The sequence below is a fragment of the Polypterus senegalus genome, chromosome 14, assembly GCF_016835505.1.
Source record: "Polypterus senegalus isolate Bchr_013 chromosome 14, ASM1683550v1, whole genome shotgun sequence".
In the NCBI taxonomy this organism is placed as follows: domain Eukaryota; kingdom Metazoa; phylum Chordata; class Cladistia; order Polypteriformes; family Polypteridae; genus Polypterus; species Polypterus senegalus.
The window spans coordinates 115,641,827-115,661,168 of record NC_053167.1 but is presented as its reverse complement, the minus strand read 5'-3'; the positions used below and the strand labels follow the sequence as shown (position 1 = coordinate 115,661,168).

The 19,342-nt window shown below is 36.7% G+C and overlaps 1 protein-coding gene across 1 annotated transcript in view; it reads left to right on the top strand.

Moving 5' to 3' along the window:
• The window catches only part of cfh (complement factor H), a 115,976-nt gene that overhangs the window by 66,598 nt on the left and 30,036 nt on the right, over window positions 1–19,342 (top strand). The window contains exons 8-12 of the mRNA XM_039776606.1: window positions 4,315–4,524; window positions 6,175–6,345; window positions 10,216–10,380; window positions 16,919–17,104; window positions 19,005–19,172. Coding sequence (XP_039632540.1) covers window positions 4,315–4,524; window positions 6,175–6,345; window positions 10,216–10,380; window positions 16,919–17,104; window positions 19,005–19,172 — 900 coding nt within the window. The remainder of the gene's footprint in view (window positions 1–4,314; window positions 4,525–6,174; window positions 6,346–10,215; window positions 10,381–16,918; window positions 17,105–19,004; window positions 19,173–19,342) is intronic.

Genomic DNA, 19,342 nt, shown 5'->3' with positions numbered 1-19,342 from the left:
TTAAAGATATTTCACACTGCACACAATCTACTACTTGATTTTTTTTTAGATTATGAATCTTCATGTAACAAGTAGCAGGATCTGTGACTGCAGCTAATCACAGAAAGACAAATTGTTTAAACATTTGAAACCTGAATCCTGAACACTTAAAGGAAAGGAATACAGAGTGCAAATTGAGATCCTAAATTCATCTTGAATGACCTAGAATGAATTAAATGAATATATGTATAGGCTTCAAAATAAGCTGTTTGGAAACAAAAAGGAATGCAGTTCAGTTGTTGCCAAATAAGTAGAAGTCTTGTGAACTCTTTTTTCATTAGATAGTGTTTCTTTCCTTTTTGTGATGTTTTTTAAGAGTCTGCTGGCTCCTCCTCTCATTTTTTCCTTTCTTTGGACTGGTGCCCTGCACTGGGATATTTCTGACTTTTTACCAGCTGCTGCAGTGCTGGGATAAGTTTTGTAGCACCAGCCCATTTATGAATCTGAATTGGATTGGAGTGGTCAGGTAATGTATTTGCATATGCTGTGTGTATATATACACTGCTCACAAAAATTAAAGGAACACTTTTTTTATTGGGCCTGGCATGAAATCAATTAAACCTGTCTGATAATTTTCTGGTTGGTTAAGCAGCTGAGGTCATTGTTAATCACTTTCAGCTGTATTGGTGTTCATGGACTTAACGACAGGTGCACTAAAGTGGCAACAATTAGAAAACCCTCAAAACAGGACTTGGTTTTACATGTGGAGGCCATTTCAAGTTTCTCCCTCTTGATCTTTTTTGGCTGGTTTTCCACTCGTGCTAGTTTTGGCTTGAGTAATTATCTCTACTGGCAGTATGAGGCGATTCCTTAACCCTACAGAAGTTGCACAGGTTGTCCAACTTCTCCAGGATGGCACATCCACACGTGCTGCAGCAAGAAGGTTTAATTGTGCTCCCAGCACAATCTCCAGAACATGGAGGAGATTTCAGGAGACTGGCTGTTATTCTCGGAGAGCTGGACAAGGCCGTAGAAGGTCCTCAACCCATCAGCAGGACCGATACCTGCTCCTTTGTGCAAGGCGGAACAGGCTGAGCACTGCTCGTGCCCTACAGAATGACCTCCAGAGGGCCACTGGTGTGAATGTCTCTACCCAAACAATCAGGAACAGACTTCATGAAGATGGCCTGAGGGCCCGACGTCCTGTAGTGGGCCCTGTGCTCACTGCCCAGCACCGTGGAGCTCGACTGACATTTGCTCAAGAACACCAGAATTGGCAAGTCCGCCACTGGCTCTGTACTTTTACAGACGAGCAGGTTCACCCTGAGCAGCTGTGATAGACGTGAAAGAGTCTGGAGAAGACAAGGAGAACGATATGCTGCCTGCAACGTTGTTCAACATGACAGGTTTGGTGGTGGGTCAGTGATGGTCTGGGGAGGCATATCCATGGAGGGACGCACAGACATCTACTGCGTAGGAAATGGTGCTCTGACTGCCATAAGGTATCGAGATGAAATCCTTGAACTCATTGTCAGACCCTACGCTGGTGCAGTAGGTCCTGGTTTCCTCCTAATGCACGACAATGCCCGGCCTCATGTGGCAAGAGTATGCAGGCAGTACCTGGAGGATGAACAAATTGAAACAATTGAATGGCCTTCACGATCCCCTGACTTAAACCCAATAGAACATCTGTGGGACATTATGTTTCGGTCCTTTAGGCGTCGCCAGGTTGCTCCTCAGACTGTACAACAGCTCAGGGATGCCCTCATACAAATCTGGGAGGAAATGCCACAAGACACCATCCGTCGTCTCATTAGGAGCATGCCCCGACGTTGTCAAGCATGCATACAAGCTCGTGGGGGCCACACAAGATACTGAAAAGTATTTTGAGTAGCAGAAATTAAGTTTTTGAAAAAATGGACTAGCCTGCCACATCTTCATTTCACTCTGATTTTAGGGTGTCTACACAATTGAGCCCTCTGTAGGCAGAAAACTTTTATTTCCATTAAAAGACTTGGAATCCTTTTGTTCCTAAGACATTGCCCTGTCATTATTTGTATAGATATCCAACTTCATATTGAGATCTGATGTATCTAATGTGTTTCTTTAAAGTGTTCCTTTAATTTTTGTGAGCAGTGTATATATATGTATACACTCTGATTGAAAAGTTATTCATATATATATATATATATATATATATATATATATATATATACAGTGGTGTGAAAAACTATTTGCCCCCTTCCTGATTTCTTATTCTTTTGCATGTTTGTCACACAAAATGTTTCTGATCATCAAACACATTTAACCATTAGTCAAATATAACACAAATAAACACAAAATGCAGTTTGTAAATGGTGGTTTTTATTATTTAGGGAGAAAAAAAAATCCAAACCTACATGGCCCTGTGTGAAAAAGTAATTGCCCCCTTGTTAAAAAATAACCTAACTGTGGTGTATCACACCTGAGTTCAATTTCCGTAGCCACCCCCAGGCCTGATTACTGCCACACTTGTTTCAATCAAGAAATCACTTAAATAGGAGCTGCCTGACACAGAGAAGTAGACCAAAAGCACTTCAAAAGCTAGACATCATGCAGGAAGGGGGCAAATAGTTTTTCACACCACTGTATATATATATATATACACTTTTTAATCAGAGCATCAAGTCACTGAAACTTCAGTGTTAATGAAATTAACATGTGCACTAGAGGGGCCACAATGAGACGACCCCCAAAACAGGAATGGTTTAACAGATGGAGGCCACTAACATTATTCCCTCCTAATCTTTTCTGACTATTTTTGTCACTAGTTTTGCATTTGGCCACTGTGAATGTCACTACTGGTAGCATGAGGCAATACCTGGACCCTACAGAGGTTGCACAGGTAGTCCAACTTCTCCAGGATGGCACATCAATGTGTGCCGTTGCCAGAAGGTTTGCTGTGTATTCCAGCATAGCCTCAAGGGCATGGAGGAGATTCCAGGAGACAGGCAGTTACTCTAGGAGAGCTTGACAGGGCCATAGAAGGTCCTTAACCCATCAGCAAGACTGGTATCTGCTCCTTTGGGCAAGGAGGAATAGGATGAGCACTGCCAGAGCCCTACAAAATGACCTCCAGCAGGCCACTGGTGTGAAAGTCTCTGACCAAACAATCTGAAATAGACTTCATGAGGGTGGTCTGAGGGCCTGATGTCTTCTAGTGGGCACTGTGCTCATTACCCGGCACCATGGAGCTTGATTGGCATTTGCCATAGAATACCAGAATTGGCAGGTCCACCATTGGCACCCTGTACTTTTAACAGATGAAAGCAGGTTCATCCTGAGCACATGTGACAGACGTGAAAGGGTCTGGAGAAGCCGTGGCGAATGTTATGCTGACTGTAACATTGTTCAGCATGACTGGTTTGATCGTGGGTCAGTGATGGTGTGGGGAGGCATATCCATGGAGCGACACACAGACCTCTACATGCTAGACAATGGCATCTTGACTGACATTAGGTATCGGGATGAAATCCTTGAATCCACTGTCAGACCCTATGGTGGTGCAGTGGGTCCTGGGTTCTTCCAGCTGCATGACAATACCCAGCCTCATGTGGTGAGAGTATGCAGGCAGTTCCTCGAGAATGAAGGAATTGATACCTTTGACTGGCCCCCACGCTTGCCTGACCTAAATCCAATAGAAAACCTGTGGGACATTATGTTTCAATCCATCTAACAATGCCAGGTTGCACCTCCGACTGTCCAGGAGCTCAGTGATGCCCTGGTCCAGATGTGGGAGGAGATCCCCCAGGTCCCATCCGTTGTCTCATTAGGAGCATGCCTCTTCCCACACATTATCAGGCATGCATACAAGCACGTGGAGGCCGTACAAACTACTGAGTACGATTTTGAGTTGCTGCAATAAAAATTTCGGCAAAATGGGCCTGCCTGCCATATCATTATTTCACTTTGATTTTCGGGGTGTCTTTGAATTCAGCCATCTGTAGGTTGAAAATTTTCATTTCCATCAAACAATGTGGCATCCTTTCATTCCTAACACATTACCATATCAGTCCATATCAGTAGAGATATCCAGTAGGATTTTTTTCCCATTGAAATCTGATGGGTTTTCAAAGTGTTCCTTTAATTTTCTTGAGTAATATATATATACAGAGAGAAAGAGAGAGAGAGATATAGATCTGGTAATATTTTACACCGGATGCCCGACCTATATATGTAATTCCCACTGGGTATGATCAGTTAATTCTGATTAGTTTTTACATTCAATAAGTAGAATTGGTATTTCTTTTATGTGTAAACAATAATTAAACAATGGTTATAATTCTCTTCTTTTAGTAATCATGTGCTCCACAAGAACAGAGGACAGAAGAATTATATTTAATCCAGAGAAACGCCGCATCAGTCAAGGATGGTCATGGTCATATTCATATTCATTTTCTGAACACGAAGTAATACAGTACTCATGCGCTTATGGATTGAAGCAAGAGACAGATACACGGATAACCTGTGGCATAAAGGGCTGGGACCCTTCACCCAAATGCACTGGTATGTATGCTTTTAATCAGGAAAATGCTAAAAAAATATTTAAAAGTATTGTTTTACATATTATTTCACTTGTTGCTGTAAAACTATTGAATAGTTAAACCTATAACAGACTTGATTTTTAATCTTGAAAATGTTGATGTCAAAGAGAAAGTTGTTTTGGCCTTGTAAAATGTGTTCCAGCTTCCTGGCCTTAACTATACTGTCAGTCAATAAGCTTAAATTCTTTTGTTGAAAGGTCAAAGGACAAAAGGACACGCAATGCATCTACCCACATGCTGTGCCCAGTTTCGTAGTTCAAAGTGATGACAGGCCGTACTCGTCACATCAACTCATCTTCTCAACCGTTTTTTTCTTGGTGAAGGTCACGGCAGCAGTGTAGGAAAATGTGCATAATGTGAGAAAAATAATCGATTGGCTGATGTTAACCAGTTAATCAATGATCAGTTTTGCCTTTCGCAATGCCAGTAATTATTTAGATAATTTGGTAAGGCTCCCATTATATTTTCCTAACCTTTTCCTCTTGGCGGAATTTCCGGCCGTTACACTTATATCACGGTAACTGAAGCACATTCATTTTAAAAAACAGAATAATACAGTATATTGATAAACACAAGGATTACATAAATGTGATAGCTGCATATAAATTAACATGAAGGACAGGATAAAAGACAAATGAGACAGACAAGCATAACACTGGCTGTTTACTGGCTATTTAGAGTTCTAATTTATCTTCGTACAGATAAATAGCTTTGCTATATCCGGCATTCAAGGATGATATCTGCCGTTTTGTGGAGTTGTGTGTGGTTGCTTCAGGTTCAAGTGGAGGACTGTTCTTGCATTAGAGTTCACTTAGCGTCTGCAACATGGTTCTTTATCTGTGTTAAGGTGTGGTTTTGCCTTCCTCCGCTCGCTCTTAGGCCCTTTGCTGTGTCCTCCACAACTTCACAGGGAAAAGCATTTGTCTTTCTGGCAGAAGAGTCTAGGCACTGAAGGTCCCTCCTTGAAGTAAGGCTTCTTCCCAGACTGGTCTCAGTCATTGGGATAGAGCCTGACTTGGCAGAGTGGATCTTAAAGCTAGATCACGGCATCCAGCTCCAAGGTTTTATGGTTGGAAAGTCTGGAAGCTTTTTGCTCTGCAGTGGTTGGGTGGCTTCTCACCTCAAACAGAATAGAAGAGATGAATGTGGCTACAGTAGTTTTTAAAGTCCAGCATCAGGAAACAGAAATCCTATTTTACTGATGTAGGATGTACTAACATACTTCTACAGATCTGCAGTGGGTACAGGTGGGTTTGAGTTGCAATGCAGCAGGTATGAGTGGGCTAAGGTTTGATTTTCAGAAGCCTTTCACAAACGTACAATGCAAAATATACTTTCACATTTTTAGATAAGTGAGTAGTAAGTAGGAGCAGGAATGCCATATACTGTATTTAAGACATAAAAACACAGGCAGCCTTTATATAACCTAGTGAATGAATTCCTGGTAACACTCCAAGTAATTTCAATCTATTTTTTTTAACTTATTGGATGCTTGAAATGTGAATGCAATATATTTTTATTTTTCTTATTTTTTGTTAAAAATAGATGCCTGATGGTGTTTTGATTGATATTTTAAGATTTTATTACATTTTCATTTTGTATTTTCTTCAAGAAATTATCTGTAATAAACCAAATATACCCGGAGGATATGTCATAAATGGAAAAGAACAATATACATTTAAAGAAACCATGTCATACGCTTGTCAAGAAAACTTTAAACCTACAACTACTACTACTTTAACCTGTACAGAACGCGGATGGAATCAGGGTCCAGCCTGTGAAGGTAAATATATCTTTGTTTATTTTTATTGACTTTCTTAAAATTTAATAGATAATGAAGATATCTTAATGATCTCTAGCAAATTTTAATAAAAAGCAAATGAGAAAGCTTTGGTGTAAGAGTTTTCCATTAGGGCTTTGCACTTACAATAAAATGAAAATACGGGGATGTTCAAAATGTTTTAGCACTATTTTTTAACTCTATTTATTAAGAATTTCAAAAACCAATTACGTCACTTTTCTACATAGTCATCTTAGTCTGTGATGCAATTTTCCTAGCGTCATTTCAACTTTTTAATGCCCAATTACTACTCCTCTCGCCTTTACCATTTCCAACGAAAATATAACAGTGTGGAAACTTTTTCAACATCCTTCATATAAACCCTGATGAAACATGAAATGAAAATGAAACTAATAAAATAAGTGATAAAATAAGTTTATCAATGTGATAATTAAATATAATTCTTGATTCTGAAAGGCATTATATCTGAAAATAGAAGTGCAAGAAGTTCAGAATTAGATCATGTTAAAAGTGGCCTGCCCCTGGCCTGATTTAGGCTGGGGTTCATTTATATAAATGGCTTGAAAAATATTGTAATTAACAAGGTAGTCAACATGAATCTAGACAAAGTGGAAAGATGCCGCCTTCAGGTAGGGGTGATTAAAGTTCAGTCATTGAAGGCAACAGAAGAGTCTTTGCTCGGTCTTTGCTCCAATATAATTTCTTAATTAAAAGAATATTGCTTTATTTAGTTTTAAACACAGTATTCCCTGTTTATTAATCAGTTGCTAAATAACAACTACTGTTATGAGCAATTACTAAACTTTGTTATAACAAAACTCTACTACTGTCCAGGACTGAACTTGAGCAACCCCTCTGTTTAATCAGCATAGTCTTTTCCTGGATCTAGACTGAATTCAAACTTGGGAAAATGCAAGGCCGATGAAGTTCACATTGTATAAATTTTAACATTTTATATGTAAAATATATAAATATTAGGTAATCTAATCTGAAAAGTGAAGATTCACCTTATGATACAGAAATGGTATGAAGCACCTAAAGAGACATGAGTAAAAAAATGGTATTTCTCATGTGCACAAGATCATATTTGCATGAAAAAGCTTCATGTACTGTGAGATTTTTTTGTGTAGATACACAATAGTGTTTCTGGGATAAATGAGTCCTTCTATGGGCTCTATGTAGATCTGGTAGACCTGTTCTGCTTCCGTAGCTCTAACTGTTTTATTGTGACAGGGACAAGGAATTCATTGACCTATATTTTACGCTGGGCCTTTCCAATAAATGCATCAAGATCCTCAATGTCTTCCTCTGGAACATTTCTTGACCTCAAACCATTTTCTCCTTTGTTCATGTAGTAGGAATCTCAATCACAACTGCTGCCTTCTGGGATTGACAGGATGTGGGTCTAAATCAAACACATTTCTGTCCCTTTTTTCCAAGACACTCGGCATTTGAAGCTTGCAGTATTTTCTACATCGAAAGCTTTGTCATGTGCATGCAATAATATCTCATGAGTCTCGTGCTCACACATAAAGTTCATGTGAGCATAGAATATTTTGCCATTAGCACACAAAACTTTCTCTTGCATTCAAGAAAAGATCTTGCGAGTATGAGAAATGCATTTTTTCCCCTCATGTTCCTTTAGAGGCTTCATAGAATGGACCTATTGATATCTACTGTATATCCAGGCAGAAGTCACTAAGAAGACCAATAGCATGAAAGCTCTATTGAGTGCAAGTCAAAGGAAGTTAAGTTTAACCTCCTTGGCATTAACACCGAATGTCTCTCAGGAATGAAATTCTGCAAAAATAAGGTTAACTTCGAGTGTCTCTCAGGATAAGCTAGTATGAAGCAATATATAGTGCTAAACCCAAATAACACTCAGGAGAGTATTCTCCTGTCATCTAGTGGATCAAAAATCATGACTATTTCTATGTGTTTTGCTACTCTAAGGTGACTCATCAATATTAAAGACTAGGGTTTAAAAATGGGGTTTAATCGAAAAGCTATAAAAACAGTTCTAAAACAAACTAAAACTCAACCATTCATTGAATCCAGCAATAGTGATGACAATACATATCTTACTTAAAAGGCAGACTAAATCTGCATCAATCAGTATAGCACTAGGCATCTCTTTCCTGTTGTATTTATGCTGACATTTTCGTATTTGTACAGTATATTTATTTTACACCAAATTTACACTTTTTCTTGTTGAAAGAAATTGAACATTCGCAAAACACTCTGAGTAGTGAGAAAAGTGCAATATAAATGTAAGGAATTATTATTATTGCGAAAGGTGCTTCACAGAGTCTCAGCGAGAACAGTGGGGTATTTGTAACATTGGATACAAATAATATCCGCATAGAACATTAAAAACAGATAAATACAGAGCATCCAAAGCATTAAATATAATTAAATACTAAATACAGTACTAGAAGAGAACACCAAGCAAATAATATAATTTGTAATATAACACACATAAATTATCCTGAGAGTCAGTATGTTAGGTTAAGTTAAAAGTCTTCCTGAACAGATGAGTTTTTAAGTTGTTTTTTAAAAGAATGAATGGAGTCAGCTGACGTAATTATTTTGGGAGGTCATTCTAAGTCTGGGTGCTATGGGGTTGAAGGCCCAGTCATCCAGAGAGAGCAAACAAAACAAACAAAAAAATATGTATGAGGAGGAACGTAAGAAAAATTGAAAACAAAGATCAATAATAACTGTCTAGTCTGCTAATAGATTTTTTTAGAATTATGAATCAGTATGTCAAATGCAATATGATATGTGGCTGCACATGATCAGAGAAAGACACACTTCTAGACTGCAAATTAAAATTTTCGAATTTTAATATTTGGAATTAGAATCCTAGACACACGACATGACAGCTAAGTAAAAAATTAAAAAATAGATCCAATTCACCTTGAAAGATATTTCTTATACTTTATACTTGGTTCATTGTTTTTAAACCAAAAAAAGAAGCTCACCACTTCAGTTTTTGCAACAAAAAATAAACACAATTTTTGTGAGCACTTTTCTAGTTAGATCATTTATCTAGATTTAGATTTTTTTAGATTTTTTATTTATAAAGGCACATTTAAAACAACAGAGGTTGCACCAAAGTGCTGTACAAAGAAGCATCATAGTAAACACAATGCAAACAATCATGCAGAAGCAGATTAATAAAACAACCAATTATACAATCCAGCACAATCCCATTATACACAGTGAAAAGAAGAAGAAAACAAGTAAGTCTTAAGCAAACTTTTAAAAACCTCAATAGAGGATGAAGACCTGATGTGAAAAGGCAAGTCATTCAAACACCTAGGAGCAACAACTGAGAAGGCTCTGTCTCCTTTAGACTTCAGCCGAGATCTTGGCACTACAAGGAGAAGTTGCTCTTGGTGCCACTTAGGGGTGAAGGAGGTCACAGATATATTTTGGAGACGAGACCATGCAAGGCTTTAAAAACGAACAACAAGATTTTAAAATCAGTGTGACACCTCAACAGTAGTGACTGGAGAGAGGCTAAAATGGGGGAGATATGATGATTTCTTCTATTTTTTATCTCTTTCATTAATGGTATTTGCTAAGAGTCTGCTCTTATGTTATGGACTGGTGCTCTACCCACGATTATTTCCAGCCTTTTGTTAAATGCTGCGGGGTTAGGCGCAAGTCTCCATAAGCCTGAATTGAATCGGGAAGGTGTATGTGTGTGAGATGTATGTCATTCTGTTTGGCTTATTTCACCTACTGGTTTTATCAGCCTAGTATTGTTAGTACTTACACCCAGTTGATTGTTCCTTTGATGTAATGACAAAAATTAAACAACTGTAATAAAATTCTTTTTTTCAGTAATCACATGCTCAACATTAGGACATGATGAAAACATTGAATTTCACCAATACAGTGGAAGTTCAAGTTCAGTTTCATATTCATGTCGTGATGGCTACAGACCAGCGACAGAACAACAACTAACCTGTCGTCAAAAGGGCTGGGAACCATCTCCAAAATGCATTGGTATGTATAACTTAAATTGAGTTGGAAAACGGATGAAAAAAGTAATTAGATGTATTGCTTTACATGCAGTATTATTTCAGTTGTTATTTCCAAAACGGTTGACAGAATAATCTTACCATGTCAATGATTAAACAAAACCTATAACATTCTGCTGTCAAACAGGACTTGTTCCTGCCCTTTACTATACAGTGTGTTGAGAATCTAAAATCATATGGTTGGAAGTCCAAACAGCAGAAGCACAGGGAATACAATATCCATTGTCGTCAAATAAGAAAACACTGATGTCGGAGGAAGTGTTGGAGGAAGCCTGGAAGGGAAACTTCAGACATGCTTGCTCGACACTATCGATATTCTATTCAACATTTCATAATTTAAGGTCATTGCAGGCCAGAGCTATCCTTGCAAGTAATACTGTACAGCTAAATAGCAAATGGAAGAACATTATGTTTCTTGGAATTTCCATAGTGTACAAGCAAAAAAAAAAATTGTTTTCAGTAGCCACTATTTTGGGGGGCATAGAATTAGATGTTCTCATAAAGCATGTAGCTCATTTGGGGATCCTAGATTATCACACTTGATTTTGAGGACATTTTTTTTTCATATTTCCTATCATCAGGCATTAGTATTTATCTGTATTTTGTGTTATTTGTCTCTCTTCATTAGTCACTTGTCGTTCATGTACAATTTTCACTCATCATGCATCACTACTCATTTTTTGCTTATCACTTTCACTTATGATGCATCATTTGTCACTAATCACTATTCACTTTTCACTCATCAAACATTACTAATCACACTTCATTTCTCACTAAGTATTTTAGCCTTTTTTACTAAACGAATCACAATTGAGAAACAAACAAAATAATGATCTAGGGGTGGGATTTGGGTTAAATGAGTTGTTTGTGCAACATCGATAATTTATTTTGTCATCAATCAAGGGCTTATTTTTAACACTGGAATTACCAATGCTTACGAAAAAACTTGTAAATCTGTCCCACCTTAAATCCGCTCTTTTGTCTTGTAAATGTTTCGATAAGCTCATGCAGCCTGCTATCCCATCTTTACACCACCGCAGAAACTGCAAAAACCTCACCAACTGAAGCCTTGTTTAACAGGGAGTCAGGTACCTAGAGCTGTATAGGCTAAAAAATATATCGTTATTTGGAACACATGCATTTCATGTGTGTTCCGTGCCTACAGAGATCTATATAAGTGTAGGATGACAGAAATGCTGAGCACATACCTAAAAAGCAAACTTTTTCAATGTTTTAATACAAACAACAAAATTTTGACATGAAGTGTATAATGTGTGAAGACTGAAGTCCAAATATCAAAAAAGCATTTTCACAAAAGGTACAAATATACAAATCAAATGTGCTTTTATTCAAGACTATAACAAAAGAAAAATAAATCAGGTTAGTGTAATCCTATTCAAAAGGAGGTGGAAACTCCTGCCGCACCCTACGCAACTGTGTTTGATCTTATTCAGGAAAAGAACCCAGTTGCCCTACGGGAGAAAGACTTTCCTAGTCTAAGGTCATAAAGCTTATGAAACTGTTTCTGGACAAAGGCAGAGCCGTAACAACAGTTGCGTGGAGCTTCCACCAGCAGCTAAAGTTGTTGTTCTTATATATGAGTGGAAGTTCCTTGCGGGGTGGACTTCTGTTCTCTTTCTCCGATCTGAGTTCACCTATGTTATAGCTCGTCTTTACTTGAAAACAGCAGTGCCAGATCGGGGCAAGCATGAATGCGACTGAGAGAATAAAACTGAATAAAAAAAATACTAATCTTTACAAGTACCATACATTTACACCGTCTGTTACAGATTCAAATCAAATGTGTGTTTTAATTGTATAATAGTGATAATAAGAGCAGCTCACTACTCAAAGTTTTTTCTGGAACACGTGAAGACTCGAACTGGCAATCTTTTCAATAGGAGTCAGCAGCTGTAACCGCTGCACTACCAAAGGATTCACTACAAGGACATACACTAACACGATTTCTTTTTCTTCGGTTACAGCCTTGAATAAAAGCGCACTTGTTCTATTATATTTGTACTTTTTGTGAAAGTGCTTATTTGATATTTGGAGTTGTCTTTACACATTATACACTTCATGTCAAAATTTTGTTGTTTGTACTAAAACATGGAGAAAGTTTGTCTTTTAGGTATGTGTTCAACATTTCGGTCATCCTACACTTAAGTAGATCTCTGTGGACACGGAACACAAATGAAATGCATGTGTTCCAGATAATATATTTTTTAGTCTATACAGCTCTAGGTACTACCTCATTCCCTGATAAATAAGGTTTGAGCTGGAAGAGGTTTTTGCTGTTTCTGCGGCGGTGGGAGGATGGGATAGAAGGCTGCTTGGGCTTATCGACACATTTACAACACAAAAGATGCTGACAGAGAGGTGCAAGCGGATTTAAGGTGGGCCGGATTTACATGATTTTTCATAAGCTTTGGTAATTCTAGTGTTAAATAAATGAGGCATTGGCTGTGACCAATAACTAGTGTGTCTATTACTGATGCTGACTGCACCACAAAAAAGCAATTGTGCTGTTTTGCAAATGAATTGCACTATTTGTGAATTATGATTGCATTATTTTATAAATTTGACTGTTATTTTACAATGATAAAGCCTGTTTGCTGTTGGAAACATTACAGTCATGTTTGTCCTTGTCCTGTAGTCTTCAATCAATGACTAGAAACTGAGCCGACATGACACTTATACATTTAATCATGTTATTTAATACAGCTGTTCTTAAGAGCTAATATTCCTGCCTCACAGCGTCACAAGCTCAGGTTCGATTCCCAGTTTGGTCAGTGTTTCCATGTTTTCCCTGTGTGTCTATGGATCGACTGTTAGGTGTAAGTGTGCCATGTGATGGACTAAAGGACCTGTCTTAGATGTGCCCATCCACCTTTTAATCCCATGTATATCATATAACATCACACCAAGGCAAACGTAATCCTGGAAGGGATGCCAGACATATTCAGGGTATGAAAGAATGTTATGATTACTTCATTTTATTGTTGTGCATAGTAAAGGAATTCAAACCAAAATACCGAAAAGTCCAACCTCTTCATGAAACCAAAGTTCCTTTGAGATCAGACTTTCAAACTGCTGTATACTAGGTAAAGGTTTTCATTATGGACTGTATGTTTAATTGTACGTCAGCCTATCGGTAAATTGAATGGAGGTTTTCTTGAATGTGGGTAGCTATGCTAACATGCCTAGCTGTGGATTATCTAGGACTGGTTGATGTTTTATGCCAATGCTGCTATGGTTGCAAGCTTTTATTTGAATAAATGGATGAACGAAAACTCAATATCTATTCAAAAAAATAATAAAAAGAGAACACAGTTCCCCAGTTCCCTTGTTATTACTGCAACTATCCCAAACAAAAGGAAGACAATTATACCAGATTATTTATTACAAAAAAATTATAGTACATACCTTTTCAGTATCATTCCCATGCAACGGTGATGGCACAATTTCATCATTATGGATGGTAGTATTTGTTAGAAGCAATTACAGAAGACTACCTGTTGCACGACAGAATTCTGGAAAATTTCATTAATTATTCTCAGTTACCTATACATATTTAACTTCTTAACTTTAACTTAACATCAGCTTTATTGTCATTTGTACTCAGTACAATGAAAAACATATTTTGCAAATCCTCCAGCAATAAACAAGAATACACAACGATAAACAACACTCAAGTAAAAAAAGGATAGCAAAAAAAACCTGAAGTAATAGTGCACATACAAGTAAATGAATGATTCAATGTAAAGTCTATAGATATATGGTCTCAAGATGGCCTTCAAGGGGAAGGGCAGTGGATGGATTTTATTTACAAGCCTGATGGCATAAGGGAGAAAACTGTGTTTTAGTCTTGATGTTCTAGCTGCACTGTTCTAATAGTGTCTCCCTGATGGTAGCAGTATCAACAGTTCACGTAGTGAGTGGGTTGTGTCCTTAATAATGTTTTGGGCCCTTCTGAGAAGTCTGGTGTTATATATGTCCTCTAGTGCAGGGAGTGCTGTTCCAATGTTATTTTGTGCCGATTTTACCACATGCTGTAGAGCCTTGCGGTCCCGTACTCTTCTGTTCCCAAGCTAGACTGTGATGGAGTAGATGAGGATACTTTCCTTTACACATCTGTAGAAGTTGCTTCCTCAGCCTTCTCAGAAAATATAAATGCTGCAGGGTTTCCCCAGGCAGGTCAGTGACAAGTGACAAGTGAGATCCTCAGAGATGTTAATGCCACGGAATATAAATGGGGCCAATCTCTCCACCTCCATGTCTCCAATGTACAGCAGGAATAATAATAATAATAAAAAAATATTATAATTATTAATATCCAGTAGGATGTTAAGTGCAATCTAGTAACAGAAGCCTATAAATAAAGCTATCAGTTTAGTTTTCAGGCAAGATAGCAATAGTAAAATAAAGCAAAGTATTTGCTTGATTCCATTATATTAACTTGTGAAATGTCATTTGTCAAATGACACCCAGTCCTTGCAAATCAGGCAGCTGGAAGGATTGGTATTACAGTCGACCCATAAGTCACATGAAATGATGAAATGTGCTGGGGTTATAGCTACTTTTTATGTATATACATAGTTTAGAAAAATAAAGTAAGCAACAAGTTGGCTAAGTTGGCAGATGATGTTAAACTAGATGGAAAAGCAGAAGTGTTCAGGCTTGGTCCTAGTGTGCCGCTGGAGCCGCAGGCATTTGTTTCAACCTAATTTTTTAAATAGTAGTCACGGTTTCTACTGAAACAAGTCTGTGAATTATTTTAGTTGCCTCACTTGTTAAGATTCCTAACCTTTAATGGCTTCTTTTTGTCTTAAACTATTGAATTCACTGTTTTTAACTCCCTTTTTTCAATAACCAGCTGCCAACTAAAAATGATATGTACTGTAAATGGAAAAGTCAAAGTCAAAGTGAACTTTATTGTCATCTCAACCATATACAAGTATACAGATAGACGAAATTGCGAAGCTCAGGGTCCACCGTGTAACAACATGATGTGCAAATAGTAAATTAAAAATAGAATAAAAATTTTTAAATTTATAATTAAAACACAAACAAGACAAGACATTGTGCAAAGATAGGACAAACAAGTAGCAGCAATATTGATGTGTAAGATATGTAATATAATAAGTAAATAAATAATAAATAATAGATATAGATAATACAGAAATTATCAGTGTATGATAATAGTTGTTTAAGACGTGTGTAAACAATGACAGGGAGCCAACAATTCATTATCTAACTTGGTCTTATATGTGTATGTATGTGAACAATGCAGTTAAAAATGAAATAATCGAAGAGAAAAAATGTCGGACTACGATGGTCCAGTCTGCAATTAATTTGTGTGATATTCTAAGGAAGTTATCATCTACAATATAAGCATGACTTCAAATGTCATAATAAAAGCATTAATATGCAATAAAATAAATAACAAGTTTTGTTATGACCAAAGAATTCAGAAATTGGGTTGCAACAATAACCTTCAGACACTGTACCCCACCAGGAGAGAATTAAAGAAGCAAAGTCTTTCTCTACATCTAGCCACTGATGGGTAATGACAGTGATCAGCAACATTTGCAAAAGCATTTTTTGCAGCGAATATATCAAGTTCCCCAGTGACCTTGTTCATTATATATTTTCCATGTAATTCATTGTACATCGGCTTAGATTCACTCCCCCGACCATGATGCTTTGTGGGGCCAGTTTGGAATCACACAGCTATAGCTACCAATGGTGGATAGGACAACTTTCTGAATATATAATACTGATTTTAATGGGCTTAAAATGACCAGAAAACTTGCAAATACTTTATATTAAATCACAAAATTTACCCACAGAAGAAAACTGTAAATGAGAGACTGTATTCGTGTCTTAAAGGTAATGTCTTTTTGTATGGACTTGTATATGACCTGTGTTTTATACTGGAGCTGGCCAATTTAATATTATTACCCAGAGTGCTGTGGATGCGGACGCAAACAGGAAGGAGTGATGAATCCACATGTTTAAGAGTTGCTCTTATTTGATAGTAGCAGAGGTGAACAAGCAAAAGCAATTAAACAAATTAAAGAAATGCAAGAAGCTGTTGCTGTTGAGTACAGTGAACATTAAAAATAATTGGATGGCTTGTCCTTTCATTATTCTATACATTGCTTTACTATGTTTTTATTTTATTTGCATCAAGGATTATATAGGAATGTGATCCATAATGCTACTGTTAGGTGAACACACTGTAAACTGCCTGAGAAGGTAAAGTACATGCAAAAATGAAACTGAATTCAAATATGTCATCTAAAATAAACAAAAAAATTAACCAGATGTGAAGATCTGTAGAGGAGGTGGCAGCACTTACTCTGTTACGATTCATACATTGTATTCTTAAGTAAACACTCTAACATTCTATAAGTAAGATCTGGGCAGCTTTTTCTTCAGCAGCTATAGATTGTGTGTGGTGAAATGGATTAAATAACAATAACTTTTCTTGTTTTTAGAAAACAAAAAGAGTTGCATGTTACCTAATATTACCAATGCACATATATATGATCCAAAGAGAGAATACCCTTCAGATGAAACACTGATGTATTCTTGTGAGAGTGGCTATAAATCAGCCACTGGCTTTTGGTGGGGTGAGATGCTGTGTAAATCTGGAGAATGGCAGCAGATTCCAAAATGCATTGGTAAGTATGGCCGTTATATTTATAGTTTGATTTATTACAAATCCTGTGCTGCGTTCCTCACCTTTGTTACTTAAATTAAGCAGAAAACCAGAAAGAAAACTGGTGAAAAAGGTACTGGCTAAATTAGATACATAAGCTAATGCTAGAAATTGAGTGAATGCAAGGTGTGCATTAAAGAACAATAACCAAGTAATCAAGAGGTTAGTATATTTAACACGACCAATCCCTATCAATGCACACCCTCTTGATTCCAATAAGGATCATGCAGTGCCATTGGTTACGCCATGTATTCGATAAGCAAGGACTCCACACATAAGTCTCAATTTTACAAGGGAGACAGTGAGGCAATTTCTGGAATAGGCACAGGTCAGAATATCAAGAGGGACACAGATAACCATTCAATAAAGCCAAATTGCAAAACTTGAAAAATAGTCAAACACACAAAAGAAAGGTCCTAACATAAAAACTTTTTGGAAGTGCCTTTCAGTTTCCTCAAATACAAAAAAGAGTGAGACAGAGTAGCAAAAGCAAATGGATCCAAATCCAGGATACTAGAGCTTGGGTGCCCCCATCTTATATAGGTGACACATGATTAGTTGTGACTTCCTTGTTATGTGACAGGCAATACACTAATGATGAACAATATCGTTGTGGCCAAGCAAGAATTAACAGAAAATGAAATCACACCTACCACACTAAAAAATCAAAATGGTGTCACCAGAATAAGGATGAAAAAACATGCAAAAGATTTGAATCCTAGTTGACCAGTTACTGTTGACAACAAACTATACAGAAATGATGAAGTGTGCTAGTGGACATAAAAGTTACATACCATATTCTTACATAAAAGTAAATCAAGTTTATTCTTAAACAATACAACACACTGTATGCAGAGACAACCTTGATGACTACTTCAAGATCTCTAGTATTTAAGAATATGAGGATACATTGAAGGAGGTTCTATTTATATAAAGCCATTGCTACTTATTAAGTACTGACCTTTCTTTTTCACATATCATACACTAGGTCTCATTTTCTCTCTGTCTGTCTGTCTCTGGTACTTATAGAAAATGGACTTTTCATTGTTTCTAATGCAATTATATATATATATATATATATATATATATATATATATATATATAATATATATATATATATATATATATATATATATATATATATATATATATATATATATATAGTGACATGTCACTATCTTGCACCCGAGAGAAGATGCTTAGTCCAAAGGCTTCAAGAAAATCAACTTTATTCCAATCACAGCAAGAATAGTCAATAGTATTTATTCAAATGGGTTCTGCAACTTCAACACACACAAACACAGTAAACGTGCAGTGACAGGGCTGGGTCAATGGCTAGTTTAGAATGTTCCCCAGTTGTGTAATGCACGGAGGCTGGGAACTTGCAGTTGGTTGGGGTATTGCTGCGAACCTGCGGTTGCCTTGGTGACAGACTAGTAATCCTCAACAGACACACCAATCGCATTTTGACTGCTCTTCAGAGACTTTAGAACCTCAGCCAAAGACTAATTTTGATTTTGTCACATTATCAAGTGAATGTTATATTTACCTCAATAATTATTTAAGGAAACAGCATGTCATCCCAACACTTACTCTTGACTTCTCTCATACCTTTGACCGATGATAAAGTATATATATAGGTCTAATGTATATTTTTCCAGATTCTACAATATTAACATGATTGCTTTGTCTTTTACAATATTCTTATGATTTTTAGTATTTAGTATTTTTAAGTGTTTTTTAATTTTTCTAAAAATATCAGTACATATGTGTTTAACCTTTCGCTGTGAAAATATTAAATTTGCATTTTACAAAAATCGGAAAAATTAAACAAAACAAACTCCTTTTTGCTGTTTTAACAGATGAAAAAACAGCTTGTCCAGAGCCACCTCATGTGGAAAATACAGTAATTACAACAAAGCCCAAAGTGTTTGTAAATGAGGAAGAAGTAGAATATGTGTGCATATTCACTAATGAAAAGCTGAAAAATAAATGTGAGAATGGAGCATGGATACATGATCTTCAGTGTGGTGAGTATATATATATATATATATATATTACTTTCTTTGTACAAAGTAATAAACCTTTAATTTACATTTTTCTATGTACATAAGTAAGGCAGAGTTTTGCCATATACAAATGAGGTACAATGCAATATTTTTGTAGCGATTACATTTACTCCTTTAAAAGGTGTCTTTGA